This window comes from Hydra vulgaris, chromosome 02, assembly GCF_038396675.1.
Source record: "Hydra vulgaris chromosome 02, alternate assembly HydraT2T_AEP".
Lineage (NCBI taxonomy): Eukaryota > Metazoa > Cnidaria > Hydrozoa > Anthoathecata > Hydridae > Hydra > Hydra vulgaris.
This window is the reverse complement of record NC_088921.1, coordinates 38,785,167-38,803,365: the sequence shown is the minus strand read 5'-3', so window position 1 is coordinate 38,803,365 and position 18,199 is coordinate 38,785,167. Positions and strand designations below refer to the sequence as shown.

Here is an 18,199-nt window from a genome sequence, read left to right as displayed (position 1 = left end):
CAAAAAGTGTTTGCGGAGTGTTTGTACCACCATCTAGCTGTTCTATAATATGGCGCAAAGGTAACTCGTTGCTATGAAGTGCACAACCAATTTTATGAATTGTTCTGCCAAGTTTTCTTTCAAGGCTGGCACAAAGGCCAGTTTTATACCTAGCGTTGACATTTGTATTGTCAAAAACAATTCCTAATAAAGAATCAACACTGTTCTATTGTGTTAATACTTCAAAAGCAGGCTGTGCTAAATTTTTTCCTGTTGCATTTAAAATATCTTTGTGTGTCAGATATCTACCTTTCATATCTCCTGGTTCGACTGTAAAACTTAGATGATAAACCTTTTCAATTAATTTTTTTTTTTTTTTTTTGCTGAGATTATCTGGTAACATACTTCTATAAACTAGGCTTCCTTTATCATCTTTACTATCACATCTAATACATGAAAAATTTTGGACTATAATATCGTGTTCAGCAACAGACTCAAGACAAATCTTTTTTTTAGCTTGATCCATTTTACTGTTATCTAAAACATCAGTTTTAGTAATAATTCCAAGATCTTTTAAAAGTCCATTACCAAGAGCTGCTGCAGCTTCACTCGATATCTAAAATTTTACAATAAAATAAACAATTGAATGCAAAAAAACTTACATTTATAGAGTAGATTATAATCAAATATAAATTGCTAACACATCCATAAAAAAAACAGTTTAGTCTTTTCATTGTAATTCTCATAAGAAAAATTCTTAACTACACTTTTTATTTTGAAAATTCATGAATAATTAGAAATTTTAAGGAGAAAAGATTTAAAAAAAAACCTCAACAACTATATGAATAAAATAACTTTGTATTATGTAGTAGTAAACAACTACTTAACCTAAAACTTACTATATACAACACTCTATAGCAAAGTTATCCAGCTTTCTTAAATTAGATACGCTTAAATGCGGATTTTACGAAACCGCTTTTTCGGCCAAATTTTGTGATCAGGCTTGTGGAGACGCAAGTTTTTTTCACGGCTTGGCTTTGGCTCCAGCTCCAAAGAAATGTCCGGCTCCCGGCTCGGCTCCGGCTCCCGGAAATAATTAGATAAATTTAAATTTTGAATGAAAATTAAAAATATTTATGCTTGTTTCCCATGTTGGATAAAAACTACACCTATTAGTTTGTATCCAACTCTCATTTTTAAAATGAGAGTTGGATACAAACTAATAGGTTTACTACAAACTAATAGGTTTACTACCACATATTTATATTGTAAAAAATGATTTGGGGGCAAAAAATAAAATAAAATATTCTATCAATATTAATTTTTTGCTTTATTATCATGGAATTTCAAACCCAAAATTAAATTTCAAACAAGTCAAATGTATTCGTTATTTGTCCTAAGAAATACCAAATTATCAATAAGATCCGATGTCATATGGCTTCTTTGGTCTGGCGTCAGAAATTTGAGTGCTGAAAACACCCGCTCAACACTAACTTGCGTCATTGGAAGCGCTGTGACAATTTTGCATGATGATTGTATAATCGAAGGGAAAAACTTTATTCCTTCCAGATGTTTTTTGCACGTCAAGGTTTCTTTTTGTTTCAAAAGGTCGCGCGCTAGTTTAGGTAGACTTCGAAGTGCGCCTTTAAGTTCTCGCTCCTCAATCCCAATGTTCTGAATAGATCCTTGATCAGATTGCTGACTCTTTTTTTTTCTTGCCTGCTCCATTCTCTTAAAAATTTTCTTTTTTGGAGACAAGTCTTTAATTTTCTCATCCGAACTCTCGGTAGAAAAAGTTTCACAATCTTCCCCCAACCTATGAAAACCAAACTTTTGCTTATTAATCTTTTTTTGAACCAACCAGAGAGTGTCCTCAGCAACTATCTAAAATTTTTAAAAAGATAAAGAAATAAATTTGCTTTAAAAAACTCTTTAAATATATTTTCAATTTCTGAAAATTTTTGAAAATATATTTATATTTTCAAAAAAATAATAAATATATTTTCAATTTCTAATCGATGTAATCAAAAGTAAAATCTTTTAATCAAAGTTTAAAAAACTTTCTCACAAAATAAATGATGAGAAAAAATACCTGTTGTTCTTTGTTTAGAAGACATTGATAGTGTAAGTCTGCAAATACCGCTGCACAGAAAAAAGAGTTACTCATTAGGATTGCTTCCCTAGTTTCCATAGACTGTTTTATGGCTTTAGCAAAAACAGATTTCTTAAAATCAGCCTCCATTAACTGTTCTTTTAACAGTTCCCAAACATAGACAAAGTGTCCTGGCGTGAGATCCTCAAACTGAAAGATTTGAGTAGCAATAGCAGGTTTTTCCAGAATACTTTGTAATTCCTTTATTTGTTTCCACTGATATGGCTGCACTGCAAAACTCCCTTTTGGATATTTTCCTTCCAGCTCTTCAACAACATCACGTAATTCTAAAAGACTCTTGAGTATTTTAAATGTACTCGACCATCTAGTTACATTGTCTATAACTGCCACCTATATTATAGAACATATTTTATTTTTGAAATGTAACAAATAAACATACTTATTAGTTTGTATAAAAAATTTATAAATTTACTTTATAAGGATTTGTATTTTTGCAAAATTCCATAGCAATTGGAGCACGACAAGCTTTTGCAACTTTACGAGTACGCTCAAGTATTACCTTTGATTTCCGATTCTTTCATCGCATCGGTGACAGCAAGTTGAAGGATGTGTGCACCACAACGTTGAAGATAAATAGTGTTCATATTTTTGGAGATTTCATCAAAGTAACCATCATGCTGCTGTTCACAGAATTCAGAACCCTCAGTTTCACTACTTGCATCTTCAATAATCTGTTCTTCTGTAATATCATCTCCGCCTTCATCAAGATCTTCACTAGGTAGTGTTTCTATAATCTTGTTTATCTCTATCGTCTTGCCAAAATCATTCACCATTTTAATCATGTTAGACCCATTGTCAGTTCTAATTCCAAGGTTTTGTTCTTTTTGGGTGCCAAAGTTATCAAGTACGTTTTCAAGTGCATTTTGAATATCTTCAGCTTTGTGTCTGGCATGTATGTCGATGACAGCTAATGTTTTGATTAATATTTTTTGCCGCTAGAGAAAAATTGAGTATTGACTCCAAGAAAGCTTCGCCGATGTCTTGATGCTCCATCAACTTTTAGGAAAATTAGTTTTCCATTCAAATTGCTTTTCAAATCAGAACGCTTTTTTTCAGCTAATGTCTGAATTTCCTGACGCATATTTTCACGACTGATCTTTATGCCAAATTTTTTTGCCAAATCTCGGGTCAAAATTTCTATTCCATCTCCGCTAAAAATGTTAAACGAAGCTCCATTTTGAAGTACTAACATATTTGAAGCTTTATTGAAATCTTCTTTCGATATTGTTATAGTAACTTTGTTAAAAAAATTGTCAAGTATCTTTTGTTTTTTTTGTCTACCAAAAGATAGAGAATCTCCATTTCTTGACAAAGTAACTTCGGATACATTTATATTCCTTTTTTGTACGGCTTTTTCCTTTTCTTGCTCCTGAACAATTTTATGATGAAGGATTTCATGGCTCTTTTTAATGTGACGATTCATATTTGAGGTTGGTTATTTTACTCGTTTTTCATCCATTAGCATTTTAACTTGCGCGCCACAAATTTTTTTAGTTTGATTCTCCTCAACAATAATCTGGCAAATATATGCTTTTTCCTTTTCACTGAAGGAAAAGCATTTCAATTCATCCTCGAACATATCTTCGTTTACAACCGCGGTGTTTTTAGTCACATCACCCATGTTAAATGTACATCAACAACTTTTTAAACAAAATGCTAAAATGGAAATATTAAACTTGAAAAATATAATCCTAATTAGGATTTGTTCAGACCAACAACAAGATAAATCTGTAATTAAACTAATTGAACCTTCTAAATAAAGTTTTTAAATAATGTTGCTTTATTAGGTTTGAAAATAAGTTACCTTAACTCACCAGAAATGAGGATTATTTAAACAAAATATCGCGGAGCATATTCTGATTAAAACTTTTAATTTATTAATTCTTCACTTAAATTACAATATATAAATTTATGTTTACATGTATTTTAATAATAACAGTGTAATGGTTTCGCGTCAGTTTTTTTTTTTACGAGTTTCAACTTTTTTAATTGGTTGCTATTTTTTTAAATTACTTATAAACGACATAAGGAAGAGTGTATCAATTACATATAACAACTAATAAACTTGCTCGTCGGAATTTTTTTTAACAGTAATAATAATAACAATAATAATCATAAAATGATACCCAAAGTTAAGACAAAGTTTCTTGTTACCTGAAACGTTTTATATTAAAAGAAACAATAATTAACTTTATTTTTAACTTCTGAAGAGATCTCGCTACTGCACAACATAAAGTTTTTAAATTAAATTAAAATAAAAAATGAAAGAATTTTGTAATTCAATCCAAATTTTTTCGGTTGTAAAATTCGGTTCTAAAACTTTCGACGCAAGAAAGGATTTTGTAATTCGATCCTGAAATGAAAGTATACTTTTCGGTTCTAATTTTTTCAGTTGTGAAATATTTCGGTGATATTTTCAAAGATAAATATTTTCGGCTCTATCATGTGACACGGTTTTTTGGACATCAAGTATATATCGAAGGAATGCTGGTTCATTTTTCTAATATATTCTCTCACCTTTAATAACCTTTTTTCTTACTACCTGCCAAATTTCATTAAAAAAAAAGCATACTCAGACACCTTAACATTATACTCTAATTAGATAACTTTTTAAGCTTCAATAACGCACACTCGCAGTGAGGAGGATTTTAATGTCATTACATTTACCATTATTTAAACATATTATATTTTATTTATAAAAATTAAACTTTTTTCTGCTATCATGGGGCCAAAAACAAAGTTTGTGTTTTATAGTGAATGCAAAAAGTATTTAACTGCTAATTTAGAATTGTCGCAAATAGGCATTGACTCTAATACAGAGTGTAATACAGTTTGTAGAAATGGACATATTTTTTTATTATTTACAAAAAATAGTGATTTGTTTCTCAAAACATCTCAACAAGTCACTTGACATTGTAAGATAGAAACGTAAACATCAGGTTAGAAGTCTCATAAATAAATCATTGAATTGGTCTAGAAATTATAACAGGGCTGAGGACAGTAAGCGTTTTTATGAACTTTGCAATAAACCTTTTTTAAGCCATATATCAAGTTTGCCTAATATTGTATTATCACCAGGCTTCTCAGATGTTTGGTATACCAATATGAATGTTTTATCTCCTTTAACTAGTTGAACATCAACATCTGTAGGTTATAGCGAATGAAACGTAACTAAACATATATTTAGAGAGAAATTAGGCCCTATAAAACAAAAAAAGCTAACTCTTACAAATAATGTCGGAACAAGGTAGCACTTTTAAAGCTGAATTAACAGCATGCCAAATCAATTACGTGTTCTTAGACAAAATGTCGAACAAAAAGAAAAAATAATTAAAGCTTTAAGGGCAGAAATATCAGATCTGAAAAAACACCCACTAAAAAATAAAATTACAGTGAGCGAATTCGTCACTTTAAAGCTGAAAAAAAAGCTTTGAAATTAAATGAAAAGCATAATTTAAGGCAACTCAAAACTAAGCATAGTGCTGCTGTTTTTTACAAGTAACAGGGTAATTGCTAGTTTAAAGAATGATTTGCTCCAGATTAAGGAGGAAAGAAATGTAATTATGCCAGAAGATGAAAAAACATATTTATTACAAATAAGAATAATAATTTATAATATGTTGTTGTTTAATATAACTAACAGGTAACATTCCATATCTTATGAGCAAAATAGGGTATTATAGGGGTGTTATTTTTAATAATATTCCTCATTGAAGTACTGTTGAGCAAATAGCTCGTGAACTTGGCAGTATTCCAGATTTGCAAGCAGCAGAGTGGGCTATGCATAATAATAATCCTACTCTTGGGTTTGATACTACAAACACAAGAACACAAGTGTCCACATTAATAGCATTAACTTAACATCTTAAGATAAATGTTTTGTGTTTGCTCTAGATCAGTTACCAGGAGGATCAGCATTTGATTATGAAAGTCATATATGCACTTCAATCGATTATATGGCATTTGCTTATTCAGATTTTTACCAAAGTAGCTTTGATGAATATTGTAACTCGATTATTGAAAGTATATCTAAGGCAATGTCAGACAGAGTCGCAGTCAACCATCTTACTATAAGCAAAGTTTGTGCAACCTGGGGTAAGAATTTGAATGAGCTAAACAGCCATTTGCACCCTCTTGACACAATTGTAGTTTCATGTCGCTTGAGTGTGCAGTTTCATGTCACTTAAATGTTCTCTTGAGTGTGAGAGTTATTAGTTATTTGGAAATTTTTGAATGACAGTTAAAATTGTTTTAGCCATGAACAAAATGAGGTTTATAGATGTCAAAGGTGATCCAAAAGGATTTGTAAATTTTTTAAATGAAAACGATCTGCTATGAAGTATTATTTCTAGATGTTGTGGAAATCGGCTTCATATTCTTTTTCATAATTGCTTCATTTTTATGAAGCATTACAGTGAGTTTAAACATTTCCTCACTGTTGGAACAGTAAAATGTAAAAGTTTGCAAGCAATTCTAAGAGAGGCATTTTGTAATAAAACTGCCATAAAAGAAATGTGCGTGCTTGGATTGTTTGGAAAACTCCCTACTGAGCCTTGAATGAAAAAGTTTTATGTTTTAGGTGAGGATACAACTTTTGATCATATTTCTGGTAGTCAGTTAGTGAAAAAAAGTTTTGCTAATAATTAAAAATAGTAAATCTAATCCAGCTGCTCAGTTTTGCAGAAGAACAGATTTTTTTGGTCATACTCTCGCCCCTAACATTTTAAAATCAATATATGCTCCATTGCTAACCACTAACACTCGTATAAGCTTCATTAATAACCAGCTTTAAAAAATGACTTCTGCTTGTCTTGATGCAAGTTGTCTTGAAGCGACAATATAAAAGGTATTTCTCAGTTTCTATTAGACTAAAGCCACTCTAGACACTAAAGGAGGTAAGAGGCGCAAAAGGGAGGAACTTGGTAGATATATGGGCCTGATGATGGAAGAGGGATGGCAGAGGATTCAGGAATGTAGTTATTAACAACTATAAATATACTTATTAATAAGTTTATAAAGATTTACTTAGCTGAATCTATATACACTAATTGATAGGTCTATGTATAGTGTGTATGTATATATTTATTAAGTTGATACTTCTATATAATCTTTTTATATATTAATTTTTGTATATAGTTGAGTTTGATTTTTTATAAAAAATTTGTGTTTTATATAAATACTATTTATTATTACAAAAAAATAATATTTAAGTTTTAACCCACCCTACCCAAGGTGTAAGAGTTGTAGAGCTTCCGAATAATACCCTCTTGCACCCTTTTCATGCATTTATCCCTAAAACCTTTCTTTCTTTTGCATGCATTTTTATATGAAGATACAAAGTAATAATCTTGATATTGGGTCAGAGGGTGTGCCCGAAGCCAAAAGGACTTCTAGCCTATCAACCTAAAGTATCCAAATCATATTTGATGGTACCCTTTTAGAAAAATACAAATAAAAATTATGAGTATATAGGGACGCCCCTCTATCACCCTTTGTATATATATATATATTGCCCTTTGTTAGACCTATCTTTTGATACCAAGTTGTATGTATTTCGATAAGAATTGACCAAGTTATGACGTTTTAAGTTAAAAAAACCTCAAATTTGATCACAGCTTCTTCAAGAAGTCCACATATCAAAAATTCGGTACTCAAAATGCCATAACTTTATGTAGAATTGTTCAATTTTGATAATTTTTTCGCCTTCAAAATACTGAATTAAAAACCTTTCCAATGATATATAACAATCTAGTGTTTGATTAATTTAAAAAATTTATGTCACGTACCTACTTAAATTGTTTGTTGAAATAGCAATTGACTCCATATATTCTGAATCTGATGATGAATCCTAAAACAAAATATTTTGATATACTAAAGCACTTATTTGAACGAACATAAAATACGATTAAACCATATATATACATCAGAGCCGTAACCGCCGGAATATTTTGAAACTCTATACAGGCTCAGAATAGGAAGAAATATGAGCAATCTGATTCGCTGATTTTAAAAGTGAGGCAAGTGCGCTTTTGTTGAAAAACATAATTAAAATCAAAACAAGTAGGTTTTTGAAATAAATATCAAAGTAATGATAAACTAAGTTTATCAATACTAGCCTTGCGTTACTATCGACACAGGAAATTAATTTTATTTTAGTTTGCTTCACAGCATTTAAAAGGTATCAAAATACAAGAGAATTTTCACTCGTTAAAATCTCAAAATGTCAATAAAGTTTATCTTGGTGATGGGGATTTTATCTGTTGTTAATTTAAAGAAATGGAAAAAAAAATGTGTTAAAGTAAATTCGAAAAGATCTATGAATGTGTTTCTACTGGTTAAAAACTTTATTTATAAATTGATTTATATGTTAATTACAAAGAGTTAAACATTAAAGTTTTTCAATAAGAAAATTTGTACTGGTTGCAAAACTAGCTTACATGTTTTATTTCAATATATGAACTCTAATGAGATTTTATTTTCATGTTTTGTTTCAACCTTAGTTTTGAGGAAACTGATATTTTTTTTTATTACATAACTCTAATAAAACTTCGTCCTGAAATTATTAAACACTTTTTGAAGGTTTAGAAAAAGTTCGGCAGACTACATTAACTTATATATAAAAGATGACAATTGGATACTCAGTTTGAAATTTTTAACAAAAAAAGAAAAGTTTATATTTGTTTAGTGAACAGTAATTTTTTGTACTGTTACATATAAACACTGACATTAGACGCAAGAGAAAGTATTGAAGTCAAATATTTTGACCAAATAAAAATGGAAGTGGCATCAAAAAAATGCAAATGATTGTGGCGTTTGTTTTTATTGTAATAATTGATAAAAAAAACTAAGTGGTAAAAATTAAATATTTTAATAAAAAAAAGTAATCAAGAAAAGAAAAAAAAATTAAGAAAAAATAAGTCAGTTGTCATGCTATGTGTTTTTGTTATTATAAAATGTTTTTGTATAAACTCTTGAAATATTCAACTTGAATTTGCATGTTTCTTTTTTCTACGTCTTTACCCTTGGTTCTCCATTAAGATTGCATTCTCTTAGATAAATTAAGGCATTACGGAATAATAAATAAAACTTATTATTGGATTAAAAGCTATCTTACAAACAGAAAACAATATGTAAATAATGTCCAATCTGGAGTATTAAATGTCATATGTGGAGTCCCGCAAAGATCGATTCTTGGTCCACTTCTTTTTCTAATATATATAAATGACTTTTGTAATGTATCTTTAAAAATGAACTCGGTCATGTTTGCAGATGACACAAACTTATTTCTCACCAACAATGATATCAAGAAATTATATGCAGACATGAATATTGAACTGTGTAAAGTAAACAACTGGTTTAAGGCAAACAAACTCTCACTTAACGCTGAGAAAACAAAGTATATACTATTTCACAAAAAAACACAAGAAGAAAATCTTCCTCTCAAGTTGCCTAACCTATCTCTAAATGATAAACTAGTAAATAAGCAATCCAATATAAGATTCTTAGGAATCATGATGAAAAATTATCCTGGCTTCCACATATAATATATATCCAGTCAAAAATCACCAAAATAATAGGTTTGATGTATCGAGTTCGCTCCTACGTCAATAAAAATAGTCTTAAATTAATCTACTTTGGGCTAATTCATAGCTTCATCAGCTATGTAGAGATTTCATGGGCAAGTACTCAAGCGGCAAAGATTAAAAAAATTTATAGTCTACAAAAACATGCCTGCAGAATCATTTACTCAAAAAATAGGCGTGAACACGCTAAGCCCTTAATGAAAGATATGAAAATGATGAATGTGTTTGAAATAAATATCTACCAGCATTTAATTTTCATGTATCGTTATAATCACAATATCTCTCCTATAAGCTTTAATAACAAGTTTAAAATAAATAAAAATGATAGCTATAATCTTAGAGCGAATATGCCCAACACATATAAACTGCCTCGGATAATAAACAAATATTCAGAGTACAGCATTCTATATCAAGGTCCAAAAGTATGGAATACTTTTCAAAAAGGATTCAAAGGTACGGTAAATTCGTTAAAATTTTTAAAATATAAGAAACGTTTTTGATTAATGATACTTTGAATAATTTCTCATAAACCTGTTTTTGTTTTATTTCTACTTTTGTTGGTTGCTTATCAATTTTATTAGCGAATTACGCGTTTTATTACGATATTTTATTGAAATTTTATTACGCATATTGTAACATATTACGATATTTTTTTGAAATCTTGTTATAGGGCTCTATGAAAAGATTGCGATAACGTACTGTCATCCTCATCTTCTTTGAGCCCCTATCTGTTTTACTTATTTTATTTATTGAAATTTTATATTGCGAAGTTGTAAAATCTTATATTATATTAAAACAGAGAAAAAAAAAAAAAAAAAAGATGTGGTACAACGTTTTGTAATCTGTTAATTACTAGATAATCCTGCGTTTTGTAATCTGTTAATTACTAGATAATCCTGCGTTTAAAGCTAAATTGTAAATGTGAAAAGATTTCTAAATGTGTTTCTCATCCAAGGAATGTCCCTTTTTTATAAAGCATACTCAATACAAAGTTATATGCAATTCAAAAATTTAACAAAAGAAGTGATATTTGTTTTTCTACGGAACAGTTTTTTTGTACAGTTATATATAAGCTTTGAAATTCAAGCCAGCAAAGAGTATTGAATTTTTTTATATCATTATACAAGAGGTATTCACAGAAATTCAAAAAAAGCACACTTAATTTTATTAGTTATACCATTGCACAGTGGGCCAGTAGGTGGACAAAATGGGAAAAATTTTAGTTGTCTAATCTTGAAAACCTATTTAATTTTAGTATCTACATATATTAGGAGAAATCTATTGATAATTTATTTATATTAAATCCCTTAGTTACCAGGACTCTAAGCATTTGAATATTGAGATAAAATTAAAAAAAAAAAAAAATTATAAATAAGTAATTAACGGTGACATCAACGTTGTGTTATATTTCAATTACATCTACGTTTTTGAAACAAAAAATTAGTACATGTTATGCTAGAGTATTTAGAGATAAGAAAAACCAATGTGTGAAATAAATTTGTCGTAGCATGTTATCTCAGTTATACTTTGAAAATCACAGATTAAAAAAAAAAATTTCTTAAGAAACTTATTTTTTGCCGCACAATAACTAATAATTACCACAATTTGCCATGTGTTGTCTTATATTTATTTGAGCTATATGATGCTTCAATCGAGTTTTAATTGATTGCTCGTCCCCTTAAATCCCCGTTCAGATTTTATGTATGTTTTAACTTGGTTGCTATGGTACTAAATTTTGCATAGCAACAACTCATTTTTACATTAACGTTGTTTTAACAGTATTTTACTTGCGCTAAATACACAATATTGGGGGTATGTATTAAAATGAGATTCAGAATTCTTATGAGGTTAACTTTTTTTGCTTACTATGGATACCTTACTTTGCATAACATAGCAACAACATATTTTCGGTAGTTGTTAGTAATTTAATTACTAACACTGACAGTAATTTAATTACTTTTAATTTTAATTACTAACACTTGTAGTAACTTAATTACTAACAAGTATTAGTAGTCCAGGCGGCATATATATTATAACATTTTACTTTTAAATACAAAATACTTGTTACAATAATTATTTAGATATGGTTTTGTTAAACTTAGACATTCACAATTTTCTCCAAAAAAACAATCTTAGTATTTCAAAACAAAATATTACTGAAGATATATTAAAATTTATTCAGCCAAAATTTGCTGATTTTAAAGACGTTGATTTTAGACATGCTGTTCAACGATTTGTTTACTTGTATAAAAAAAAGTGGAAATCTGCAAACTATACTGTGAAAAATTTTGAAAAGAAGTTTGTGAATTGGCTTAATGAATATTTAATTGTCAGAAAAAAAGACAATGAACCAACTGCAAGTAGACGTGGTCGAAAACCAGTTGCATTTGATAATAGTTCTAATAAAACTAAAAAACGGCGAGAGATGAATCTGTTGTTATTGCTGCCAAGAATGTTTTAAATATATCAAATACAGATAAAGCAACTAAATATTCAGCAGACGAAGCACTGGCTTTAATAATTGATGCAAGTCTGACAAAAGCTTCCTATCAATTGATTAGAAGCGGAGCCTTGGAGAAAGAATATAACATCTACCCCGCTTACAATGATGTCAGAGATGCAAAATTGAAATGTTATCCTGCAAACATAACAGTGGAGGACTATTCAGCTTCAGTTCCTTTAAAAGATTTAATGACTCATACTTTGCAAAGAATCTGTGCAGTTCAGGAACCTGTGCTAAGGCACTTAATATTGAACGACAAAGCAATAAAAACAATGACACTAACGTGTAAGGCTGCTTTTGATGGTACTACTGGCCAAAGCATTTATAAACAAGTTTTATCAGAACCCGACATTAACAGAGATTTAAAGCGTGAAGAATCATTATTTATTACTTGTCTTGTCCCATTGGATTTGACTGGATTTAACAACAGCAACGGAAAGGTGCATATTTGGAGAAATCAAAAGTCGTCCTCCACAGCCTATTGTAGACCCATAAGATTTGCATACAAAATGGAATCCAAGGAATCTGTGATTGAAGAAGATCAGTACATTAAAAGTGAGATAGAAAGCTTGGGTATGATTTTATTAGAGGTTTGCGGATCTTCTATTGAAGTGAATTGTATTATTGAACTTACAATGATTGATGGGAAGGTTCAAACAATATTATCTGAAAAAAATAACTCATACCAATGCTGTTCAGTGTGTGGTGTCTCTCCAAAAAATATGAATAGTCTTGATATCCTTAATATAGATTATACTAACAGAGAGTTCAAATATGGTCTTTCCAGTCTTCATGCATGGATTCGATTTTTTGAGATGTTATTGCACATTGCATATAAAAAATAAACAAGAAAGTGGCAAGCAAGATCTAAAGAACACAAAGAAAAGGCATCTGTAGCTAAACAAAAGATTCAGACTGATTTTATGAACAAAATGGGACTTGTTGTTGATTTCCCTAAAAGTGGTGGTTCTGGAACAAGTAATGATGGCAATACCTCAAGGCGTGCTTTTGCAGCATATGAACAAACAGCTGAAATTCTGGGTATTGACCTTATATTCAGATTTTACATTATCTTGGTAACGCTCTCTTCAGGATATGAAATAGACTGCTTAAAATTCAAGGATTATTGTTTTGACACTTTTAGACTATATGTGTCCCTTTATCCATGGTATTACATGGCTCAATCAGTTCACAAAGTATTGATACATGGACATGACATAATTAAAAGCCTTACATTACCCATCGGACTTAGGTCAGAGGAAGCTCAAGAGGCTAGAAATAAAGACTTTAAATCTTATCGCGAAAATTTCAGCCGAAAAACATCCAGAAAAGCAACAAATACTGATCTTATCAATAGACTCCTAGTTTCCAGTGATCCTGTTATTTCATCATTGCGTAAATCAACATCACACCAAACAAATCATAAAGCATTTCCTTCAGATGTTTTACAATTACTTAAACAATCTTCAAACGATATTATTGTTTTATAATTTTTTGATGTAATTTAAAATTGATAACGTTTTCTTGCACTATTTTTTGCTTTTATTATTCCTAAAACATTATTTACCTAAATACTCAATTTTTATTCAATATAGGTGGGTCAAAAATCCGATAAGATATTCAAATATCAATTTACCACTTTGTAACTAAGGAAAGTATCCGGTAACTAAGCAATATAAGTATCCATAACAACTAAATTTAAAAAATTATCACTTTTGTAAGAAGTGTGATCTCATATTGGTACTCACGCCAAATTTAGTGAATGTAGCACTTATAAAATATCTGCAGATAACAAAAGTTGGTTGTTGCTAAGCAAAATAAAGGTATCCATAGCAACGAAATAAAAAGATATTACCTTCATAAAAAGCGCAGACATCATATTAGTACTCATACTAATTTTAGTGAATATAGCTCTAATATTAAATTAGTTATGAATTTTGTCCAGTAAAAGTGCATTCTGGCCCACTGTGCATTGGTACGGAATACATTTTATAAAAAAAAAATTTTTTATTTTTCTACAGTAGACAAATTTTTTTTTCTTCAGGAGTATTTAATAAAAAATAAATTAATAGCATATTAAACATGAAATTTATCAAACTTTGTTGCTTAAATATTATTTACCATCAGTTGCTATTAGAGGTAAACATTTTTTACCAATTATAGAATTATAGAATTATAATTATAGAAATAACCAATTTTTTTAACTGCTAAATATTAACAAACATGTTTTATATGTATTGACTTTTTAAATTGAGATAAACTACAACATATAGTTTTCTTGTTTCTACCTTTTACACTTAGTTCTTCATAAAGGTGTGGTAAGTTAAGAGTTATTCCTTTTAAGTAATCAATTAACTATATCAAAACACACTTGTAGAGATCAAGTTATAGACTTTTTCTTTTGGTTTATTATGTTACAATGTTTTGCAATCTTTTATTACTAAAATACCAAAGGCAATCCAAATCAGCTCTTGCTTACAATTGTTTTTAATATGAGAGTGTAGCAATTTATCTGGGTTAGTTATAACAACCAGTAAACAATATTTTCAAACTTAAAATATTTTAGTCAGGTATATCATTTGTATATGAGAGCAATTAGTGTAAAGTTTTGAAAAGAAATTAGGGAATTTTTAAAAATATTTTTCTACCTAAATGATAGGATTAATTGGAAACTTAAAGTGAAAGAAATCATACCAATATTTTATGGATATTACTAGATAAATTATAAAACTGTTATAAAAATCTATCGTATGAAAATCACAGAATAGTCAAGTTTCACTATCTAGTTGATAGTTTGTTACAATGGTTGTCTTTTTTAAATCTTAAAGTTATAAAAAACCATTAGGAAAACAAACTACTTCTTTTAAATCTTTATTTATGAAAAGTTATAAAAATCGCAGTTGTTTTGAGTTGTAAAGTTTTTTAAAAGTATAAGTACTATATTGTACAGAAGTTGATAGAAAGATAGTTGATAAAAAAATCAAATAATAATAACATGAAAGTCATACTTTTTATGTTATTATTATTTGATTTTTTTACGCAATTATTCAATTTCACTTCAATTATCTAGTAAGCTTTTTGACATTTGTTTTGATTATAATATACGCACAAAAGCCTCTCTTTCAAAATCAGCCAATCAAATTGCGCATATCACTGCCTATTCTGAGTCTGTATAGGGTTTCAAAATATGCTAACCGCCAGGGGGCATAGACCCCCCAATAATTTTTAAAAAAATATTTTCTTTAAAGCCACGCCTTGAAAAAAAAATTTTTTTTCAATCGAAGAAACGCCAGGCCCCCCCCAATATCAAAATTGTGGTTACGGCTCTGTATATATATATATATATATATATATATATATATATATATATATATATATATATATATATATATATATATATACATATATATATATATATATATATATATATCGTCGTTGGCCAGGTAATATCTCACTTGTGTAAAAAGCAAAATTTTACAGGAGACTGAAAAAACTATATATTTCAATGAAATGAGGTTTTAAAAGTAAGAGTAAAAAACAAATAACTAACAAATTATAATATAATTTGTTAGTTATTTGTTTTTTACTCTTACTTTTAAAATATATATATATATATATATATATATATATATATATATATATATATATAATATATATATATATATATATATATATATATATATATATATATATATATATATATATATATATATATATATATATATATATATATATATATATATATATATATATATATATAATCAATATATTGATTATAAGAGTTATATTCGCGAATTCGCGTTCCTCAAGCGGAATCTAAACATATAAAAAAATATAAATTTAAACTTAAAAAGAAACAGATAAACAAGTTGATAAACTCTTGAGAAGAAAGTTCAAAATGACGCTCTTGACTAATTCTTAACTAACCTTGTACCGCCAGAGTACAAGGTTAGTTAAGAATTAGTCTAAAGTGTTTTTTTGCAATAATAAACACATACAAAATGTTTATTATTGCAGGGTAGATAAATAAATTGACACATTTTTTATCGAGGGCAATTTTGGATTTACATTTAACCAAATTTTCACAAGTTCTTGTTGGTTTTTATCAATTATGTTTGATTTGTTTTTTAACTCCGATTGTACGAAATAAAAGTATCTAAATATCTCTATAAGTTGATAAGTCTCTTACAGGAAAATCACATTTTGAACCTCCAATGAGTTTTTTAGTGGTTTGTCTAGTTTTTGGAGCCATTTATTTCAAGTTTTAACAACAGCACTTTTTATTCATTTTTATATTATTTAGCCGATCGCTTTGTTTACAATTTTTCTTTAACAAATTTTTCCCGCGTTTGCAGAAATTTCTAGTTTCTTTTGAATTACGAATTTATTTTTTACGTTGTAAAAAATGAGAAAAAGTGTTGTTAACGTGTTATTAACCTTAACGCGAAAAAACTGAATCAAATTTGCAAGAAAATTTTAATTAGTTTTTTATTATTTTAAAAAACTCTAGCTATCTAAGGGAACAGGTTAGTCGATTTCAAAAATCGACCTCCCTTACTAGTGGTATAAACTGACTAATTGCTTTGAACCATTAGGCTGTCACCAGTTTAGCAAGTTTTCTGCTTAGTTCTTTTATAACAAAATTATGTTTTCTACATTCAAACTCTATTTTTTTTCTTTCGTAAAAGGTATATATATGTTTAGTCATTTTTCACGAATAATTTATATATATTTTTGTGAATATATATTTTTAATAAAAGCACATTTAAAAATATTTTAAAAGTTCTAAAAAAAAATTAAAAGCTAACCTTTCGAACTGATCATTTTGTGGGTACCTTGATTACTGATCTTTTTGTGGGTACCTCCAACAAAATAAACTCTATACTCTTTCCAACAAAATTAGACAATTTAGTTGCTAAATTATGTCTAGTTTTCACATTCAATGTATAATCAAGGCTGCCAGGAGCCGTCACGCTGATTGGGACAGGAACCCTGATTGGCGCCCTAATTTATCAAAATTTCCCTATATTACAGATAAAGATTCTTTTTTTTTTTTTTAGGTACCTTCTTTTAGTTTGGCGCCCCTTAAATATCTGCCGCCCCTTAAATATCTGCCGCTCGAGATAAACTGAACCCTTTCACCTCCCCCTCTCGGCGTCCCTATGTATAATTAACTCATTTCATATAATTAACTATGTATAAATAAACTCATTGTTAGTACTTTTATTAAAAATAAAAAATACGCATTTTTAAAAAGCATTTGTGATTAGAATCTTTACTATATAAAAAGTTTCTAGTATATAAAAAAATAAAATTTGAAGTCTCGAGTACGTAAACTGAAAAAAATTCTGCTTCTTTCGTTTCTTCGTTTTAAATATATCTTTCCTTACAAAAGCAACATGCATGTAGACCATTTAACAATATTAATTCAAATAATAGCTAAGATAAAACATGTACCACAAGGTCAAAAAATTACCCACATAATTTTATCACATAATTCATTTTATCTATATAATATATAATATATAAGATATATAATATGCATACTCACTGAGTATGAATAATATGAACTTTATGATATTTTGATAACTGGTATTAATTTTACAATGTGAGTGTTACTCACCTTAAGAATTGTACAGCTGTTACAAGACATTCTCAAAAAACAATTTTTTACAATAAACCATAAAATGCACAACTAAAAGTCTCAACCAAAATATTTTCAAATTTGAAAAACACAAAAACGAAACTCAAATTAAATATTTAATTTTGCATAGAAATATCAGTACGCTGTATTATTTTAATCAAAATGATGTTAGTGATGTACCCTAATACTCAAATTACATAGTGTTTTTTGTTAAAACCTTGTCCTGAAATTGCAGTAGTTTTAATTGCTTATGAATAAAAGTAAATATTTTAAAATAATTTAAATAACAATTTGAAATAATAATTTAAAATTTTTAA

The 18,199-nt window shown here is 28.6% G+C and overlaps 1 protein-coding gene across 1 annotated transcript; it reads right to left on the bottom strand.

The window, feature by feature from the left end:
• Positions 1 to 1,273: 1,273 nt before the first annotated feature.
• Positions 1,274 to 2,597, bottom strand: LOC136076055 (uncharacterized). Its single transcript, XM_065789520.1, has 3 exons — positions 2,565 to 2,597; positions 2,072 to 2,482; positions 1,274 to 1,863 (listed from the first exon to the last, which is right to left on the bottom strand). The coding sequence occupies exons 1-3, from the start codon at positions 2,595 to 2,597 to the stop codon at positions 1,354 to 1,356; spliced, it is 954 nt and encodes a 317-aa protein (XP_065645592.1). The 3' UTR covers positions 1,274 to 1,353.
• Positions 2,598 to 18,199: the final 15,602 nt, after the last annotated feature.

Bases quoted from the DNA above. Each gene is read 5' to 3' on its own strand.
- LOC136076055 (XM_065789520.1), bottom strand. From the start codon at position 2,597: ATGGAATTTTGCAAAAATACAAATCCTTATAAA. The intron at 2,483-2,564 runs GTAAATTTATAA...TCTATAATATAG, and splicing joins AAAATACAAATCCTTATAAA to GTGGCAGTTATAGACAATGT. The intron at 1,864-2,071 runs GTATTTTTTCTC...TAAAAATTTTAG, and splicing joins TTCTAAACAAAGAACAACAG to ATAGTTGCTGAGGACACTCT.